The 20,272-nt window shown below is 43.0% G+C and overlaps 2 protein-coding genes across 8 annotated transcripts in view; both read right to left on the bottom strand.

The window, feature by feature from the left end:
* NCKAP1 (NCK associated protein 1) overlaps window positions 1–20,272 on the bottom strand; it is a 204,527-nt gene that overhangs the window by 45,610 nt on the left and 138,645 nt on the right. For all 7 annotated transcript variants that reach the window (XM_068245407.1, XM_068245405.1, XM_068245404.1 and 4 more), the window contains one exon: window positions 18,534–18,592. In XM_068245407.1, coding sequence (XP_068101508.1) covers window positions 18,534–18,592 — 59 coding nt within the window. The remainder of the gene's footprint in view (window positions 1–18,533; window positions 18,593–20,272) is intronic.
* LOC137525795 (uncharacterized) lies at window positions 11,828–14,597 on the bottom strand. Its single transcript, XM_068246996.1, has 2 exons — window positions 14,264–14,597; window positions 11,828–13,909 (listed from the first exon to the last, which is right to left on the bottom strand). The coding sequence occupies exons 1-2, from the start codon at window positions 14,526–14,528 to the stop codon at window positions 11,856–11,858; spliced, it is 2,319 nt and encodes a 772-aa protein (XP_068103097.1). The 5' UTR covers window positions 14,529–14,597; the 3' UTR covers window positions 11,828–11,855.

Genomic DNA, 20,272 nt, shown 5'->3' with positions numbered 1-20,272 from the left:
AGAGAGTTACAGGGGCAATATTATGCCAGCATCTCAAGTTTTTATTTCCCTTTTAATGCTTCCCAAACTTTTATTAGCTTTAGCTGCAGCAGCTTGGCATTGAACACGATTATTTAACTTGTCGATGAGTACTCCTAACTTCTTCTCCAAGCTTGATGTCCCAATCTGTATCCAGTATATTTTATATGGTGCTAGACCATTAGTACGACCAAAATGCATGACAACATTGAATTTCATCTACCATTTATGGGCCCATATAGCCCATCCTATCCAGATCCTGTTGCAATATGTCACTATCTTCCTGAGATAGTTTTACCCACAGTAAAATGCACTATAAATTACTTTTTGCCATGTTGCTGTTCACTTACTGTTATATTACATAATTAAGATCTGATAAATCTGGATAACTTTGGACTATTTCATCGCCTTGTGGGGGATTTCCCAGAGTTCTTACAGAATGGCAGTTGCTCAGTCCAGCTAAAAATATAGTGCGCAAACAAGTAAGCCGAATGCCTGGAGTATAGATCCTTTCCAATATTTTGTAGTAAATAAAATGAAAAAAAAAATGAGAATCCATCATAATACACTAGTCTAAATTCAGTCAGCTTTTTACGGTCAGTGATAACAGCAATTCATAGAATTTCATAGTGCATTCTTAAAGGCTTTTTTTTCCGAATTTATTATAGTAGTGCTTGAATATGAAAATAAATGCGATGCAGGATTTCTTTAAAAAAAAATAAAAACATACGTACAAAAAAAAACCAACCCCCCCCCAAAAAAACAACAACAACTAAACACCCTTAATTTTAACTAGTGACAATTTCAGCTCCAAAACAACATTTATATTCTAATTTACTGCAAAATTTGATGGAAAAAAATTAAGGAATAAAACGCTATAACAAGTGCAATTTCAGATGGCACCTTATAAACGATTTATGGGGAAGTGGTTTCCTCTGGGCTCTGCACTGCCACAAATAATTCAGAGCTGGCTGAGAAGGGCAATTGACGGAGGTTATGGAGAACAGTTCCCTGCTGTTCGCCTCATAATACAAATGAACAGTGCCCTTTTGAGTGCGGCATTAATCTGACTTATACATTACCCAGAAATTAGACAGTAAATATTGCCCACAATGTCAACCTGAACCTGCTCCACATACTAAATGGTTCTGCTTAAAGACTCTTTTCAGGACTATGTGGCATCGTAACAAATCTGCTTTCTCGAGAAGCAGGAAGCATTACGTTTATGCATAAACCATTCCGAAGAGTGTCTATTGCTCAGCAATTAGTGTTAGAGAAATGTTGACAAGTTACGGTTGTAAAGTCCCATAAATTCAAAAGCGGTGGCATTTAAATGGCTGGAAGGAGAATGTTGTTCTGTGTATCTGGCAGACACAATGTTCAGCCAGACTACCATACAAACTTGTTAAAGAGGATCTCCTATGTAAGAGTCAACTAAAAATGATCGTTTAAAGGTGGATTACCTATTTGAAGTGGTATTGAACTCTAAAAAATTAAAATCTAAAAACACTGTATTGTGTTAGATATCTATTGAAATCCCACCTTACTATTTTTATTTTCAACTGTTCAAGGGTAAAACATTTTTTGCTGTACATTTTACACTGGTTATTCTTTGCCTTTGCCGAAGAGGCTGTTCTCTTAATTGTACTGCTGCTAAGATATAATCTCAGTCACTTCATGGAGAAAAAAAGTATATTGGTGAGGTTTTCAACAGTATATTGCAGGGCCATTCCTACTGTCTCCTGGAAAGATTTTCATCAGGGTGGCCCTGCTTGATGCTCCTTCCTCCATGCAGTGACTGATTACCGGGTATATGTTAGCAGCTGCACAATTAAGATAACAGCCTCTTCGGCAAACAATAACCAGTGTAAAATAGTTTTTATAGATATTTTTTTTTAATTGTTCAAGGATTAAAAAAAAAAAAAAAAAAAAAAAAAGATTCTGTACATTTTACCTTAATTATTCTTTAAGTTTTATTAATTGTGTTGCTGGTAAGATTAAAGGTGCCCATACACTCGTCAGATTGGCAGCAGACAGATAAGAAATGCATCTGATGATCTATCTGATGCGTTTTTAGAACATTTTTTACCAGGATAGAATTCCAATAGATTTCAGTTTGAAATCTGTTGAAATTCGATCTGATGGCATTTTTTTGCCATCAGATTTCCATTAAGGCCAATGCAAACTGATAAGCAATCTCATCAGATCGACCTAAATTTTCCACCCTGCTAGTTCGATGGAAATCCATCGAAATCGGCCGTCGATCGGTCGATTGGCCAACCGATTTGCGATCGATCGATCGATCGACCGCGATCGATCGGTCGGCCAGAAAATCGGCTGAGTGTATGGGCTGCTATAATCCCAGACACTGCATGGGAGTGTATTGCTGAGGTATAAGGCAAGGCTATTCCTGGTCACTCATTGAAATTTTTTTTTTTATTATTTTACACCAGGGTGGCCCCTCCTTAAAGCTACTGCCTCCATGCTATCTCATCAGAAGCACAATTAAGATAACAGCCTCTTCCACAAAGGCAAAAAATAACTAGTGTAAAATGTACAGTATAAAAGTTTTTTTACATTAGGACAATAAAAAAAATTATTGTACGTCAGGGTCTTAAGCCCAATCTACATGATAAGATTCTTTATACGATTCGATTACAAGTCTATTTACGATCTGATTAAATCCGACATGTCCGATCAGGATTCAATTCAATTCGATTTGCCATTGTTTTGCAATGGCAAATCGAATTGAATCCTGATCGGACATGTCAGATTTAATCGGATCGTAAATAGAATCGTATAAAGAATCGTATCGTGTAGATTGGGCTTTACAGATATAACCGTATTTTCCCGCTGTATACTTTTTTCTCCAAAAAATGGGGAGAAAAAATCCCTGCGTCTTATACGGCAAATGCAGGGAGTCCCCTAACTTACGAACGCCCACCGATATGAACCGCCGATCTGCCACCACGTTGGGGATTTCCTGCATGTTTGCTCATGTGCTCCGCTCCTCAACCCTCCTGGTGTAAATAGTAGTGTAGCGCATGTCTTACCTAATCTATGGGATTGCAGACCTCCTCTTCAGCGCGGCTCGGGGGAAGGAGGAGCGGAGAGACAAGCAGGAAGGCACAGACCACACAAGGGAGCAGACACACACAGGGACACACTGGGGACAGAAGGGGACACCAGGGGACACACTGGGGACACCAGGGGACACACTGGGGACTGAAGAGGACAGAAGTGGACACAGGAGGAAACCAATAGGGGAAGAACATTTACAAGACGCTCCTGGAATATGGACGCACCAGATTTTGTGTGTGTGTTTTTTGCTCTCTAAACCTAGGTGTGTCAGATTCTGGAGTGTCTTATACGGCAGAAAGTAAGGTACTTAAACACTTTTTTTTTTTTTTAGATTTTTTAGGGCCCGTTTCCACTATCGCGAATCCGCATGCGTTGCCCGCATGCGGATTCGCACAGTCAGTACAAGTGGATGGGACTGTTTCCACTTGTGCGTTTCCCCGCATGTTTTTCTGTGCAGAAAAAATCTGCATGGTAGGGTCCTCAGAATTCGCCTGCGTGTGGAATGCAGGCGAATCGCACGCAATGTATTTAATAGGGAAATCGCATGCGTTTTCCCCATGCGTTTTTTGCCGCGATTTCGCATAGGTATTAATGTTAATTTACACATGCAGTGACATGGTTAAATTCGCATACAGCCTTACCTATGCGAAATCGCATGCGAAATTGCGGCAAAAAGCGCATGCGGAATCGCACCCGCATGCGATTTGCCTGCGGTGATTCGCCGGCGATTCCGCAACGCTATAGTGGAAACGGGCCCTTAGAGTTTAATACCACTTTAAAAGTAAACTATTGCACATTAAAAGCATTTATGATTGTTACAATAAGAAGTATTAAACTAGTTTTTGCAACACCTGAATGTCATAAAAGGTAATTTTCTAATACAGAAAGGACTGCCTCAGCTAACCTGTTTTTTTTTTCCTTTTTTATTGTTTGAGTTTCAATGCAATCTTCAAAACACTGAAAGTCTTTCAAATTGCTGTAAGCCCTTTAAGGACTCAGCCACACTATAAGCGCTTTTCTGAGCGCTTTGTGATGTATTAGCGCTTTCTGAGCGCTTTTTTAAAATCACTCCCATTCACTTTCATTAAAATCCCAGTAAAAAAATCGCAATTTTAATGAAAGTGAACGGGAGTGATTTTTAAAAAGCGATCAGAAAAGCACTTAGTGTGGCTGAGTCCTAACAGCTGGAATATTGGAAAACTCAGGGTGGGAAACTCAGCAGCACAAGACCCATGTCTCCTATAGTTCAGGTAGTGGCAGATGCACTAATCTTGCTCAATATGATTGTCCCTTACACCCATCTACCCACCAAAACCTTTAGGGTCTTGAAATTACCAAATGCATATCCTCCATCACATATAACCACCCTTAAAGAGAATCTGTATTGTTAAAATCGCACAAAAGTAAACATACCAGTGCGTTAGGGGACATCTATTACCCTCTGTCACAATTTCGCCGCTCCCCGCCGCATTAAAAGTGGTTAAAAACAGTTTTTAAAAGTTTGTTTATAAACAAACAAAATGGCCACCAAAACAGGAAGTAGGATGATGTACAGTATGTCCACACATAGAAAATACATTCATACACAAGCAGGCTGTATACACCCTTCCTTTTGAATCTCAAGAGATCATTTGTGTGTTTCTTTCCCCCTCGAGTTCTCATGCACTGAAGTTTCAGGCTGCTCTTTTCTTCCTGCAAACAGCTTTGCCCTTGTCTGTAATTCCTCAGTATGTGAAAGCCCAGCCAGCTCAGAGGACGATTTATCCAGCTTGTAAAAGATAAGAGAGAAGCTGCCCTAATCTAAACAATACACAGGCAGTGTGCATAGAGGGGCCTGGAAGGGCGAGTTCATATCAGAACCACAACACTGAAGAACTTGGCAGCCTTCCAGACACAGGCCGACAAGTCTGACAGGGGAAAGATACATTGATTTATTACAGAGACTGTCATAGTAGAAAGTGCTGCAGTTAGCCAGAACACATTAGAATAGCTTTTGGAACTTGTAGGATGATAAAAAACAGGATGCAATTTTTGTTACGGAGTCTCTTTAAAGAGAGAGAGTCTGAGGCCCAAAACAATTCCTCTTTTTACTTGCCATTAATCTTAAAGTGGATCCGAGATGAACTTTTACTCATTGCATACTTTTTTTTTCCTTTCCTATTGTTTATAGGGCATTCCTCAAGCCAAATACTTTTTTGTTTTTATTTTAATACTCTAATTCCCTATAAACTAAACAAGCCACACCCACAGGTTTTCAGAGAGCCAAGGCACTTTCAGGGCTCATGGGAGCTCAGTCTGGGCAGGAAGAGGGGGAGGTATTACTAGCCAGAGATTTCAGAGGCAGAGGGGAGGAGGGAGGATTAGGGTTTTTTGCTCAAGATGCAGATAAGCTTGCCTCTGTGTAAGGTTTACAAACAACATGGCTGCTGTCATTGTATCACAGGAAGAAATAATCATATTTTATTAAAGCGGTTTGCAGCTAGATTTGCTGTGTAAACTATCTAAACTTTAGATAAGATATATAGACAAGTTACTTGTTATAGTTAGTTTTTCATCTCGGATCCGCTTTAAGCAAAATGAGCATAGCTGAAACGCTGCATTCCCACGGCAGAACGATGTATTTATCCCCCCCAAATCGCCGGGGCAAAATTCGGGTTATAGTTATCATAAATAAAAGTTAAAAAAGGGAATTTAGCCTGGCTTCAGTGTCTTTAAGATAAATGCCAAGTAAAAAGAAGTATTTCTGATGGCTTCAGGCTTCTTGCACACAGGGACGTTACAGGCGCACGTTAGTGCAGCCTGTAACGCTCCCCCAACGCACACCAATGTAACACAAGTGGGCTGTTCACACTGCCCACGTTGCGTTACATTGTAACGCAGCAAAGTGCTGCATGCTGTGCGTTCTAAGCGGCTAAGCCGCGTTAGACTGTTTGCACATGCTCAGTCATGTTGGGGAGGAGGGGAGAGCGGCCGGGCACATGGCTAATTAATATTTACTGCACTCAGTGACGTGCAGTGTTTACTTCCTGGAGCGGCCGCTCTGTGCGGCGATTGGCCGGGCGTGACCACGTGATGCCGCATGCGTCCAAGAGTACGCATCACGTACGCCAGAGTGAGCTGTACAACGCGGCTCAGTCTGACGTCCACATCCAGAGAGCACCAGGCGTTGCGTTAGGGGCACGTTATGTGCCCTATAACGTCCCCTAAACGCAACGTCCTGGTGTGTAACTAGCCTCAGACTAGCAACTGGCCAAACATCATACCATTGGACGGAGCACCCACACACAAGTAGGAAGCTATATAGAAGGCCAAAGCTGCGACAGTGGTGGCGATATTATGCAAGTTGACAGCAGCATAGGACACTTTATGTCCTTCGCTTTCTATCCCAGTGTCCACATACCTACTCATTTCTCAGCTAAATTAAATGAAAATGCCAGGATATGCTTTTGCAACTAGTTATCAGTTACTGTACTAAATTGTATTCACTACTGTTTGTTCTTGGCTATAGCATGCGTTGAAAGATTGATAAAGACGTCACATCTGCTACTGAAAACACTGCATTGTGAAAAAAGTATATATGGACTTAGTGTGCAGTCTCTCAATCCCAACATAATAGATACAGCATAACAATTTATACCATCAATTCGTAGGCTCAAATTGAATGTCCTACTAGGGATGGACAAGGAAATGCAAATTTCAAGTTGATGCAGGATTACAGAAATTTTGTATGTAAATTTATACAGCTTGAAAATAGACCAATCAAATTTTACCTCAGCAGGATTTGATTGGTTCATTTTCAAGCTGCATATATTTGCATAACACTGTATGAACTCAAAAGGATTTGCATCTCCTTGACCATCCCTAGTCCTCACCATTATCAGTGTAATATTCCTACCACAGTATAGGAGTCCGGTGGTGAAGCTAATTCACCTACCAGTAGGTTTTGTTTTTTTAACATGGGAGAAATCCTACACAAACATACAAAAACCTTGCAAACAGTGTCCTTGCGAACCTGGGACAGAATGTGAGTAAAAGGGTCTTGTGTCACCAACTATTAGTAGAAAAACTACCGTATATACTCGCAAGCAAGCCGACCCGCATATAAGCCCCCCCCCCAACTTTTACCTAAAAAAAAAACAGAAAAAAATGATTGACCCTCATATAAGCTGGGGGTAGGAAATGCTGGCTGCGTGATCCCTGAGGTAGTGCCTCAGTATAGCTAGTAAAGAGAGAGAGCGGCTTCCTGTAGAGGCGATGTGTATCACCATTACTATGGGAACCGCTCTCCCTACAGCTTCCTCCCTCATTGCACAGCAGCCGCCGTGGGGTGAGCTGCTGTGAATTATTTACACGCCCAGTGCAGCAGACGGAGAGGGGAATAAGGGGGTAAGGTAATAGCAGCGGCGGCCGTGGGGGGTGGCACTACCTACACATACTGGAGCGCTATACTGGGCACTATCTACCTATACTGAGCACTATACTAGCTATACTGGGTACTATACTAGCTATACTGAGCACAATACTAGCTATACTGAGCACAATACTAGCTATACTGAGCACAATACTAGCTATACTGAGCACAATACTAGCTATACTGAGCACAATACTAGCTATACTGAGCACAATACTAGCTATACTGAGCACAATACTAGCTATACTGAGCACTATACTAACTATACTGGGCACTATACTGGGCACTATACTAGCTATACTGGGCACGATACTAGCTATACTGGGGCACTATGGGGCACGCGGACCAACATGACTCGCAAGCAAGCCGACCCCCCAACTTTTGGCCCACTTTGGGGGGGGTCAAAAACTCTGCTTGCTTGCAAGTACATACGGTACTCAAACATACATGTATAAAGAGCATGGACTAAAGCACCACTCCGGGAAAGGAACAAAATGCTGGTTTGGGATAGCAGTACATGTGTGTTTATGTAAGCAAGATGGAGTACACTGGAAAGTAACAGTTACCCAGACAACAGCATTCTGTGCACCTACAAGAGCAGTCCAGTTCAACCACAGTGAATGGGGCTATATCAGACCACCTGACAACTCACTGCACAATCTGCCATGTTACATGGTGTGAAAGGGCTTTAAGAGAGGCCCAAACTCCACTAGAAGGATGACCTCTAAGATGGACTATACAGTGTCAGCAGGATTCAAATGGAGGCAGGTGTGAGTGTGTGTCCATCTCACACAGACTTATACCTGTGAAACAACATGCAGTGTAGAAACTCCCAACAGAATATATATTTGTATTTATGGATTTGTACAATGGAATCCAGAAAACAAAAGGAAAAATAAAATCTTTTACTTGGTCAGTTGATGGTCTAGGAATTGACAGCTCACTGTAGATAGTAATAAGTAGCCAGCGTTCTTACAATACCACTTCTGCTTCTGGAAAGGTTAGCTTCATTTTTGCATGGAATGATCATTTAAAGACTTGAAACGGCTCATACATGTGTCTATAAGCTCAGACAGTCTAGACAGATTCAGGACAGGATTTGGCAGTGGAGCAAGAAAGCATAAACTCTGCTGTTCTGGAGCCAAGACAAATATAAGTCATTACAATGATTGGCAGCCAGGTCTGACAGAGGAATGACATGCACATCCACAGAGTGCTCATCCTCCCAAATGGATCTGTCCCATTGCTAAAATAAATCCAACTACGGTACCTTTCTATCTAGCTTACTAAGCAAAGTGAAAAACAAAGTGCATCATGGACAATTTTATCATCAGATTGATGGGTCGATCAATAATTTCCAGCACTTTCGATCTGCTCCCGATTGAGAAAAGGATAGATAAAAATAATTTAGAAGTTGCTATACAGCCATTCAGATTTCAGTCAACATTTCACAAAAAAATTAGCTTAGGCCCCTTTTACACTTAAAGAGAGCCAGAGGTAGGGTCCTTTTACACTTAATCAGTTGCTCTCAGTTAAAACGGAAAGAAAACTGATTTTCAACGTAAGTCCCATGTTTTTCTATGGCACCTTTCACACTTAACGCGTTTTAACTGAAATCTTCTTCCCAATGCACTGCTATGGAAAAAACGCGTACCAACGCACACTAACGCGCACCAACTGATTAAGTGTAAAAGGGCCCTTAGGCTCATAAAAAAAATCAGGTAGCCGCAAAAACCGCCGCTCCTGTGGGCAGCAATAGGCCAATTTCACTTTTGTGACTTATTGGTCATGACGCTGGAATGAGAGACTGTCTCATTCACAGCATGCAGGGAGGTGGGGGAGCGGCCAGAGCAGCTCTGGAAACCCCCAGGAACGCCCCTGGTGAGCGTTTTGAACAGGGAGTCCCTCTACCCTGTGTTTACCTCAGAGATAGCGACAAATATTGGCGCTAATCTTCGGGGTCATAGCACGGCGGTGGGGGGCAGAGAGCAGCATAAGGGGGGAGGACACACAGACCGGTCATGAGGCAGAAAACATGCCTCTGTGTCCCATCTGCCCGACCCCGCCCCCCAAGAACCACCTCGGGTTCTCTTTAATCAGTTGCTCAGTTATAACTGAGAGCAAACTGATTTTCAAACTAATGTCCATGTTTTCCTATGGCACAGTTCCCACTACTACACATTTTTAACTGAAATCTTCTTCACAATGCACTGCTATGGAAAAATAAAACACGTACCAACGCGTACTAACGCATAAAGTGTAAAAGGACACTTACACTCTGAATGGTTGCTATAACTAGCTTCTCAACAGGGCTGCGGAGTCAGTACTAAAATCATCAAACTCCGGCTACTCAGTTGATCCAACCACCGACTCCAGGTACCCAAAAAACTGCTACGACTTAATGAATTGCTGCTCAATGAATAACTCCTTATCTCGTCTAAAAGGTTTTTTTGTTCAGACGGTTGGACGTATGTACAGATATTGTGGGAAGGTAATAAATACACAGACTGCTAAAATCAGTTTATATATTTTGAGGAGGAGCTATACTGAAAAATAGTTGTGGGGGAGATCAATACATTGCAAAGTGAGAAGTTTAAAAAAATAGAAGAGGAATCAAGAAATGATTGCTAATCGCCTATGTAATTTGTTTATGTTTGAGCCTGCACATCATCTTTTTTTTTTCAAATAAGTTTTATTGAATTTTACACATAAGGTATACAGAACACAGTAGCCCCAACAACCCCCCCCCCCTCCCCCAACCCCTCCCCTTCTCTCATGATGTTGCGAGGTACTTGAGTTACACATGAATGAGGCGGTCGGTACCAAACTTAGAGCTATGCTTCATAGTCTACTCGGTGTTCCCTGAGATATTCTACCAATGGGATCCAGATTCTGTCAAATTTTAGTGGACAGTTGCGTTGAATGTATGTCAATTTGTATAACGGGAGTGCCGAGTTAACAATTTAGACCCATTCAACAACTGTTGGCGCGGTGGGTTGTATCCAGTGTAAGATAATGTTTTTTCGTGCATAGTAACTCAACAGGTCCCATAACAGTATCAAATTCCTGGATTTTAGAATTTTGCCAGAAATTCCCAGCAAGTGTATCTTGGGATCAAGGGAGATATGTTGCTCAAACACCTTTTGAAGTAGGTTGTTGATTCCTACCCAGTATGATTGTAAGTGAGAGCATCCCCACATCATTTGAATAAAGTCCCCAGGCGAGACGCCACATCTGGGGCATTCATCCGTTCTGTTTGAGAACATTCGAGCCATACGGGTGGGGGTATAATAGATTCTATATAAAAACTTCATTTGGATTAGTCTATCTTTCATGGATATAAGATATTCACCTGTGGCTTCCAACAAATCCCTCCAGTCTGATTCCTCCAGATCAGGCACATCATTGCTCCAGCTCTGAAAGGCTTTATCCACTCTAGGGGACCCTGTATCTATTAAGGTAGCATAGATAGTGGACAAGGGTGATTCTACTTGTTTCCGAAGGAGTAGAGATTCTAATGGGTCGGATTTTAGGGTGAAGGAGTTAGGAAATTGGGCTTGCGCCGCATGCCAGACCTGGAGGTATCTGAAGAACATTTTGTTTTAAAGTGTAAATTCAGATTTTAATTGATTAAAAGTTGATAATTGACCATTGGGGAATAAATGGTGAAGCCACTTGATCCCCTGCTTAGCCCACAGCAAGGGGTCAGGGACAGTCATGAGGTGAGGGAAGTTGGGATTGCACCAGAGGGGAGCGAACGGGGAGAATACGTCTTGTTCTTTATATTTTAGTCTGGCAGCTTTCCATACCCTAATAGTTAGCTTTATAGGAATGGGCAGCCGTTCCAAAGCTCTCTCTCCCCTGAAGGGAAGAAGAGAGAGACCTTCGTAAGACCCCACCACAGCAGCCTCCAGCGTGGTCGCTGTGTTCCTATCCTCTTGAGCGAACCACCAACGAATGGTTACAAGTGCGGAGGCCCAGAAAGACCACACTTACCTTCGGTAAGGTCTTTTCCAGTAGTCCAGGGGACAGCACCCCTCCTCTGAGACTTGTCTCCCCTCCCAATTCTGGACAGGAAGCTATTAAACAAACACATTTGCATAATGGACAGCAGTACATGTATAAATACAAGCCACTTACAATGATCCTCAGTAATAACAAAGATGACCCGGACTCACCATACGATGCTTGCAAAATTTCTTCTTAATAGTTTCCCACATAGGGTGGGAAGTAGGGGTGCTGTCCCCTGGACTACTGGAAAAGACCTTACCGAAGGTAAGTGTGGTCTTTCCCAGAGCGTCCCTGGGACAGCACCCCTCCTCTGAGACGATAAACAAGATTCTCATTAGGGTGGGACTACTGCCTGTAGAACTTTTCTACCAAAGGCTAGATCACCACTTGATAATAAATTTAGTCTGTAATGTTTTACAAATGTGTTCTGGCTGGACCAGGTAGCCGCTCTACAAATCTGCTCGATGGAAGCTCCAGCCCTCTCTGCCCATGAGGTTGCGACACTTCTTGTAGAATGAGCTTTGACAGATGTTGGAAGGACCATACCCTGTGATTGATATGCCATTAGAATAGCCTGTCTTATCCATCTAGCAATAGTTGGCTTTGATGCACGGAGCCCCCTATTCTTTCCAGCAAACAGGATGAACAAAGCATCTGTCTTCCTCCATGATTTAGACCTCTCCAAGTATTGAAGTAGACACCTTCTGACATCCAGACAATGAAGCTGTTTCTCTTTTTCATTAGACTGTTTCTCACAAAATGAAGGAAGAAATATCTCCTGAGTTCTGTGAAAAGTTGAAACTACTTTTGGAAGGAAGGCAATATCTGGCCTCAAAGTAACCTTGTCTTCTGAAATAATACAGTAGGGAGGCTTAATTGACAAAGCCTGTAACTCTCCTACCCTTCTTGCCGAAGTAATCGCAAGAAGAAATGCCATCTTCAAGGATAACAATTTTTCCGAAACTTGGTCAATTGGTTCAAAGGGAGGACCACACATAGCCTGTAAGACTATGTTTAAATCCCAAGACGGGGTTCTCGGAACCAACACTGGACGTAACCTCTTAATTGCCTGAAAAAAACGAAGAATGAACTCCTCCTGGGCTAGTCTTCTTTGTAGGAAAACACTGATTGCCGCTGTCTGAACTTTTAATGTACTAATACTCAGTCCTTTTTCAAACCCTGCCTGCAGGAATTCTAAAACTGATGTCGATGAATGAACATTCATAGATCTCTCCAAACACCAGCTATTATAGACTCGCCAGGCCTTCTGATAAATTACTCTTGTCACTTTCTTTCGACTTTGAATCAAGGTTTCCGAAAGACCATCTGAAAACCCCTTAGACTTCAAAATGTTCCACTCAGGTTCCATGCAGAGAGACGCATCTGCTGAAGATTTGGATGAAAAACTGGCCCCTGCTGCAATAGATCCGGACGTTGAGGTAAAAGCAACGGAGGACTGATCGATAACCTCTGTAATAGACTGAACCACGGTCTTTTCGGCCAAAATGGAACTATCAGAATTAATCGAGCCCTGTCTCGACAAATCTTGCTGAGAACCTTCGGGATCTGGGATAGAGGGGGAAAAGCATACATTAGTCTGATGCTCCAATCTATCGAAAAGGCATCTATCGCCCATGGCCTGTCCTGGGGCCATAGGGAACAAAAGAGTTGACACCTTGCGTTGCTCCTCCTTGCAAATAGATCCACTTCTGGATGTGCCCATGTCATGCAGATCTCCTGGAAAACCTCCGAGTTCAGGGTCCACTCGTCCTGCTTTAGAGCCGATCTGCTTAGGTAATCCGCAAGATAATTGTTTACACCCCTCAGATGCACTGCTCTGATGGATTTTAGATTTTTCTCCGCCCACAATAGGATTTTTGAGGTCTGAGACCATAAAAGATGACTTTTCGTTCCTCCTTGCCTGTTGATGTACGCCACTACACTGGCGTTGTCTGAACGTACTAGAACATGACAGTGGCTGATGTAATTGCAAAAGTGAAGTAGGCCCATCCATACTGCCTGTAACTCTCTGCTGTTTGACGATCTTCCTTTCATCAAAGTGGACCACTGACCCTGTGCTGGTAGTGAGTCTATATGAGCCCCCCATCCCCAGGAGCTGGCGTCTGTTGTCATGATTTTTTCGACTGGAGAAAACCACGGTCGACCTTCGGACAGACGAACTGGATTCTGCCACCAGCTGAGAGCTGCCTTTACTCTGAAAGGAATTAGCAATCTTCTTTCTAAGGACGTCACCTTTCTGTTCCAATTCTTTAGGATCCAATTTTGCAGTATTCTTGAATGGAGTTGTCCCCACTGGACTGCAGGGAAGGAGGAGGTTAGAAGGCCTAGAACCGACATAGCCCTTCTTAGCGTAATGGCACCTGTGGTCTGAAAAGAAAGAACAGTATTAAGAATAGCAGTTATCTTTCTCTGAGGCAAAAACACTTTCTCATCACAAGTAGAAATAACAAAACCTAAATATTCCATAGTCTGTTTAGGTTGAATAGATGATTTAGACCAGTTAATAAGCCATCCTAGAGATTGGAGCAATTCCAGAGCTGAATTAATCTGGATTTTCAAGGAATTTACTGAGTCACCCCAAAACAAAAGATCATCCAGGTAGGCCAAAACATTAATAGATCTTTTCCTCAAAACAGCTAAGACCTCGGACATGACCTTCGTGAACAACCAAGGAGCCGAGGCTAATCCAAAAGGTAAAGCGTTAAACTGGAAGTGCCTTACCTCTTCCTGAATGCTGATGGCAAACCTTAGGAACTGCTGAGACTGTAGCTCTATCGGGATGTGTAGATAGGCGTCCTTGAGATCCAATGATGCCAGGAAGCAATCCTTCTGTAACAGACTTATAACAGAGGTGATATTGTCCATCCTGAATCTTCGATATTTTACGGCCTTGTTCAACCCTTTCAGATTGAGGATGAAGCGGAACTCCCCCTGAGGCTTTTTTACAAGAAAGACCGGTGAATAATATCCCTGACCCCTCTGGCATGATGGGACCTCTCTGATAACTCTTTTTTGTAGTAACATAGTCACTTCGTTTTGTAATGCCATTGTTTGAATCTCTGTCTTTGGCCTTTGATTTACCCAGAACCTTCGAGGGGGGGGGGGGGAACTGAAATTCTATGGCATACCCTTCTAACACAATTTTCTGTAACCAGAGATTTTGAGGAAGAAGGAGCCACTGCTCGTAAAAATGGGCCAGTCTTCCCCCCACCGGGATCCTGACGTCATTGTTTATTTTGCTGGGAGGTATGGGCAAAATTTGATTTGGCTTTCTGAGGCCTACTTGGACCCCATCTCTTTCTCGATGAAGTCTTGGGGTCTTGTTCAGGTTTAGAGGAACGAAAGGAGCGTTTGGGTGGAAAGGTCCTCCTTTTAACAGGAAAATTCTTTTTAGCATCAGCAGTTCTTTCCAAAGTCTGCTCTAACTTAGAGCCAAAAAGAAATTCCCCCTCACAAGGTAGACTACATAATTTAGAGCGGGAAGAGTTATCTCCCTGCCACGTCTTTACCCATATACCACGTCTAGCAGAATTTACTAAAGCAGTGGTCCTGGCTGTCAACTTCACCGTATCATCTGCTGCATCAGTGAGATAATTGGTGGAATTGAATAGTTTTGGAAAGTCCTTTAATATCTCCTCCCTAGGAACACCAGAAGCAATCTTGTCCTGTGTTTCCATCAACCAGTATTTCAGGGACCTACCCACTGCTGTTGAAGCTACTGCAGGTTTAAAAGTTAGTGATGAGGACTCCCATGCTCTTCTGAGGAGATTATCCGCTTTTTTGTCAATTGGATCCTTTAAGTTTGCAAAATTTTCGAACTGCAAATCTGTTTTCTTTGACACCCTGGAAAAAGATGGGTCAAGCTTGGGAGATGTACCCCAGAATTTCTGGTCCTCCGCACAAAACGGGTATCTACGATTTAATGACCGAGGCCAAAAGGCTCTCTTTTCAGGTTCATCCCACTCCTTCTTAATCATATTTTTTAGAGAAGAATGAACTGGGATAAAACTGGACTGGGGATCTGACAAACCTTCGTACATCTGATCCAAGGGTGTCAAAGTCCTCTGTTCAACTGTAATACCCATAGCAGTATGCATATCAGATAACAGATTCTTCATTAGGTCCGGAGAAAAAGCAAATTTCTGCCCTTTGTCTGGTCTATCAGATGTATCCTCAGCGGAAATCTCTTCAAAGGAAGATATTTCACCCTCCTCCCCAGAATTTTCTGACTCCTCTGAATCCTCTCCCCTCTTTCTCTTAGGAACAGATAGGGAAGGTATAGGGACAGTGACATCAGGAATAGCCGAAGTGCCCTCCATAGGGGAAGTGCCCTCCAAAGGGGGAATGTCTTCCATAGGATCTGCTACAGCTGATGAGGATGATGCTATAGCAGAATCCTTAATTTCTTTTATGGCTGAAGACATCTCCGAGCGCATCCATCCCATTAAGTCTTTGAAAACTACTGGGGATTCATCCTTGACAATTTTATCTGTACAATACTGACATAATTTCTTAGATGAAGGAGCAGATGAGGATATGCGATTATTGCAGATAGCACATCGTCTTTCTTTGGAGGATGATGAGTGTTTACTCAGAGTGGACTGAGATGATTTATCCTTTTCCTTATCTTTGTCAGCTTTTGGAAGTTTAGGCTGAAATATATAGATAAGAAAAAAACTATCAGTCCCCTCAGTGTAACTTAAACAGCATATTCCGCAGAAAAAACACAAACAATGTCTCACCAGAGAGGGTTCAGAGCCAGTCCCTGCAGATTGCAGTGAGGAAAGGCCTGCGGCGTCCTCCATGATCCACCAAACAGCATTGAGTCATGGACAAACAACAGATCTTTTTTAAATCTTACCCTCCTCCTCCTTAATTGCCAGCAGCTGCCTCTGTGTCCAGCAGCCAATCGCCGTAATGATCACCGCTGCGGGCCTGCAATCAGGCCTGATCATGTGACCAGTCATGTGGGACGCCTGCACATGACGTCATCGCGCTTCCGCCGGAACTTCCGGTTAGCGCTCTGCCGTCCATAAAACTTCCGCACTCCAAGGAGAAGCCTCCACCACGCTGGGCGCATAGCACACTGAGTCCCCTGCTCAGCCCGTCATTGCCTGCCCCACACGCTGCACCTGCCACCTGACATGGGAGCACAGAGACCCCTCCATCCGCTCCTGTCCGGGACAGGAAAAACAACTGAGGATCATTGTAAGTGGCTTGTATTTATACATGTACTGCTGTCCATTATGCAAATTTGTTTGTTTAATAGCTTCCTGTCCAGAATTGGGAGGGGAGACAAGTCTCAGAGGAGGGGTGCTGTCCCAGGGACGCTCTGGGAAATACAGTTTAAAATTGGGAAGGGCTATACCTCCCAGGGTAGTAGGGAGTTGCAGGGTCGCGAGTGGCACATCATCATCTTTACTACTGGCAGACAAGAAAAAGCTAGACAGCACCAACTGTCATTATCTATAGCCAAACCCACTACCATTGTGATAGGCTAAAAGGTTATTTTTTTTGTTTTGTTTTATTATAGATATACATATGCACACACACACAGAGAGAGAGAGAGAGAGAGAGAGAGAGAGAGATACTGGTTGCTTGGCAGTCGGAAACAGCCATCATTTTCCACAATGCAACAAGGTTTATAGAAAGGAAACGGTCAGGACCATAGTCATGACATCACACTGTGGGAGGGGTTTCACCACCAGGGATGCTCCTACGAGTAGCAAAGAGTCTGTAGCTACTCGTAATATAAATGGTAATAAAGGGCTGAGTAAACACCTGTGACAGGTTCCGGCCGGAAGGAGAAAGCACGGTAGTGAGTCGTGGAACGTGGCCAACACTTCGCCTAAGACGCAAATGGCATGCAGAGGATCTGGCAGACTTTTAAGTAAGCTAACCCCCCCATCACAGGTGATCAGATCTTCATTACCATTAGTATTACGAGTAGCTACGGACTCGTAGGAGCATCCCCGTTCGCCACAATACACAATATCACCCCCCCCCCTCCCCCCAACGATCTATTTGAGAATAGGTTAAGATCTCTCATGGACAAGGGGGTATCAGCTACTGCTTGGCCTGGAGTTCCATTCTTGGTTAAAGTTCCTCTTTAAGGGTGGAGCACATTGGGTTGAATAGTCAACCAATCACAAAACTAAGAAAACCTACCCCACAAAAGCACCTTCGTGTGAATCTCGTCATGGCCATCTTTGCACCTGCAGTATTATAGCATACTTGTATCCACTCTGAATAAACTTGGCAGAGTTGTCTGACAATGACTGCTTCTGCCGACAATATAGAATGCGCACAGTGGCCTTGACTCCTTGGCAAGAAGTAAGCCTGGCAGATATCAGCCAGGCGTGATGGCCGAGGGTGAACGGGGGTTTATGCCATTTAATGCTGCAGGACAGCCTGTTCAAACCAACTTCTATCTCGTCCTGGGTGGAGGATGGGTCAACTTGCTAAATAAAACAGAGAAAACCTGTTCATTCCAGCAAATGCACATTACATCCCTTAGACTGTAAGCTTATTTGTCTCTTATCTGTGCTCTTTCCCATGTATGCTCTTCGCCACCATATGGACTCAGTGACTTGTAAGCTTTATTTTTCCCTACCTGGCAATCTGCGTACCATTGTTTCACTATTTTGTGTACCATTGTTTAATGCTGTAATGGTCTGTGTGATATTGTACAGCACTGCGCAATACATGAGCGCTTTATAAAGTTTAATAATTACCTGTAAGTGAGAGCCTGGGACCCCGCGGTCCCCCCGGTTGTATGGAGGCATGTAGCATGAACTAATTCCCGCAGGGCGACCGCTTTGCGGAATTGTTTTTTTTGACCCTGCATAGTTTGGCATGCGAAAGCAAATGCGCATTTGCATGAGCAATGCCTCATGAATAGCCAATTAGGCCAGATTTGCAAAGCCAGACTTGCTAGGGTTAAACTTGGTGTTTGAGCACACATACATTTTCTCATGGAAAGCATAATTACCTGTAGTCTGAACCAATCCAGCCTCATTCCTCTGAAGTCAAAAACTTCTCCATCTTCAACTAGAAAGAAAAACACAAAGTGTTATTTTCTAATATAATTAACATTAAAGGTGACATTCAACGTTAATCACTTATGCCAGAAAACATTACTCCAAACAATCATGTCAACACTAAGTATAAAAGTATAGGTCTGAAAATAGATTGCGTAATATGAAAAAGCAGCACACCAAGCACCAATATAAAAGAGAAGGGCTAGCTCATGGGTAAGCGAAGTGGAATTCAGCAGGCAACTGAGACCAAATGCTTATTTCAATGCAAAGTAGATGCATGTACCAAAGATTGAAGTTTTGGAGGGAACTGATGAAATAAAGGTAAGGAATTTTGCACCCAAAATGATGTCTTCTGGCTATCCAGAGTTTCGACAGGTTTGAAAGAAAGCAGTGACTGTGCTTATCAATTAGAAAACACTAAATATCTAAAGCCCCAAACACGCACTAGATGGATGTCATCCAACAGAGATAACTGGGAGACATTGCTGGGCTGAGGCTGTAGCGACGCATAATTAGCCTGCAGGCTAACGTGTTATGTTGCAATGCGAGGTGGGGCGCAGATGTGACCTTATGCGGTGGGCAGGGCTAGCAGGGAGAACAAAGCTATTGGTTGGGGGCTGCTGTACACATGGCCAAATTAAGCGCAGTGTGAGAGCTAGTTCACACTGGGCACTTTGGTAGCATTTTGCTGATCGCCAATGATCAGCAAAAAGCTGTTTTTTCACTGAACAGGAAAGCAATTTAGGAGTGATTGCGTTGTGAGTCTATAACGTTGAAATGCAATTGCTCCAAAAATGCTGCTTGCACCATCAGCAAATCGCTAATCACGGTTGATTGTTACAGTGTGAACACTACCATTGACTTGCATTAGCAGCAGCATTTTGCTGATCGCCAGTGATCAGCAAATCACTGAAAAATCGCCCAGTGTAAACTAGTCCTTCGACTTTAATCCATGTAGTATGGGCCTTTATGACAATGCATGCAAAGAGAAGTTCGGACACCTGCAGTTATGTGTGTGACACAGTGAATGTAGTGTAATTAGGTAATTCAACATTTTTCTATAATGCGCTTAGAAAAAAAGTATCAGTGACCTTACAATTAAATGTGCACAAAGCTTACAATGAATCCCTGATCAATACTACTATATAATGTAGCCTTTTCAACATACATGCATTTCATTCTCAGTGTAACATGCCAAAGGCTTATAATACAAATTTAAAGAGCCACGTCAACTTTTCTATTTGAACTTTCTGTTCCTCATCAGTGCATGGCAGGGATTAATACAGCTCTAGGTGATGGGGCTTGGACCAGTACTACAGAATACCCAAAGCGATACTTTGCATATTCAGGAGCTGATGTGGCTTTGTAAAATGTATAAGCTATAGGCTCACTATGAACCAGTGGTTCTGGGTGTGAGCATGGCTTTTAGGGGCATACTGTTCAGAAGTTATGCAACATGGGAAACCACAGTTCACTTAAAGAGAGTCTGAAGCCAAAATCAAATCATCTTTTTACCTTCTAATTCTCTTAAGCATTATAGGTAGAGCTGAAACGCTGCATTCCCACGACAGAGCAAGGTTTTATTAACCCCCCAAATCCCCGGGGGAAAATTCAGGCAGCGCTTCCTGAAAGAGGCAGAGCTTAGTGCTGTAACTCTGCCTCTACTGTTGTCAATCGCTGCCTCTCCCCG

The sequence above is a fragment of the Hyperolius riggenbachi genome, chromosome 7, assembly GCF_040937935.1.
Source record: "Hyperolius riggenbachi isolate aHypRig1 chromosome 7, aHypRig1.pri, whole genome shotgun sequence".
Taxonomy (NCBI): domain Eukaryota; kingdom Metazoa; phylum Chordata; class Amphibia; order Anura; family Hyperoliidae; genus Hyperolius; species Hyperolius riggenbachi.
Note: the sequence above shows the minus strand (reverse complement) of the source record. Positions and strands in the feature narration are given on the sequence as shown.

What these genes read in the sequence shown, in the direction of transcription:
- LOC137525795 (XM_068246996.1), bottom strand. Translation starts at nt 14,528, where the DNA reads ATGCCAGAGGGGTCAGGGATATTATTCACCGGTCTTTCTTGTAAAAAA. An exon ending in CCATCAGCATTCAGGAAGAG is followed by an intron (nt 13,910 to 14,263) that starts GTAAGGCACTTC and finishes CTTTCTTTTCAG; the next exon opens with ACCACAGGTGCCATTACGCT.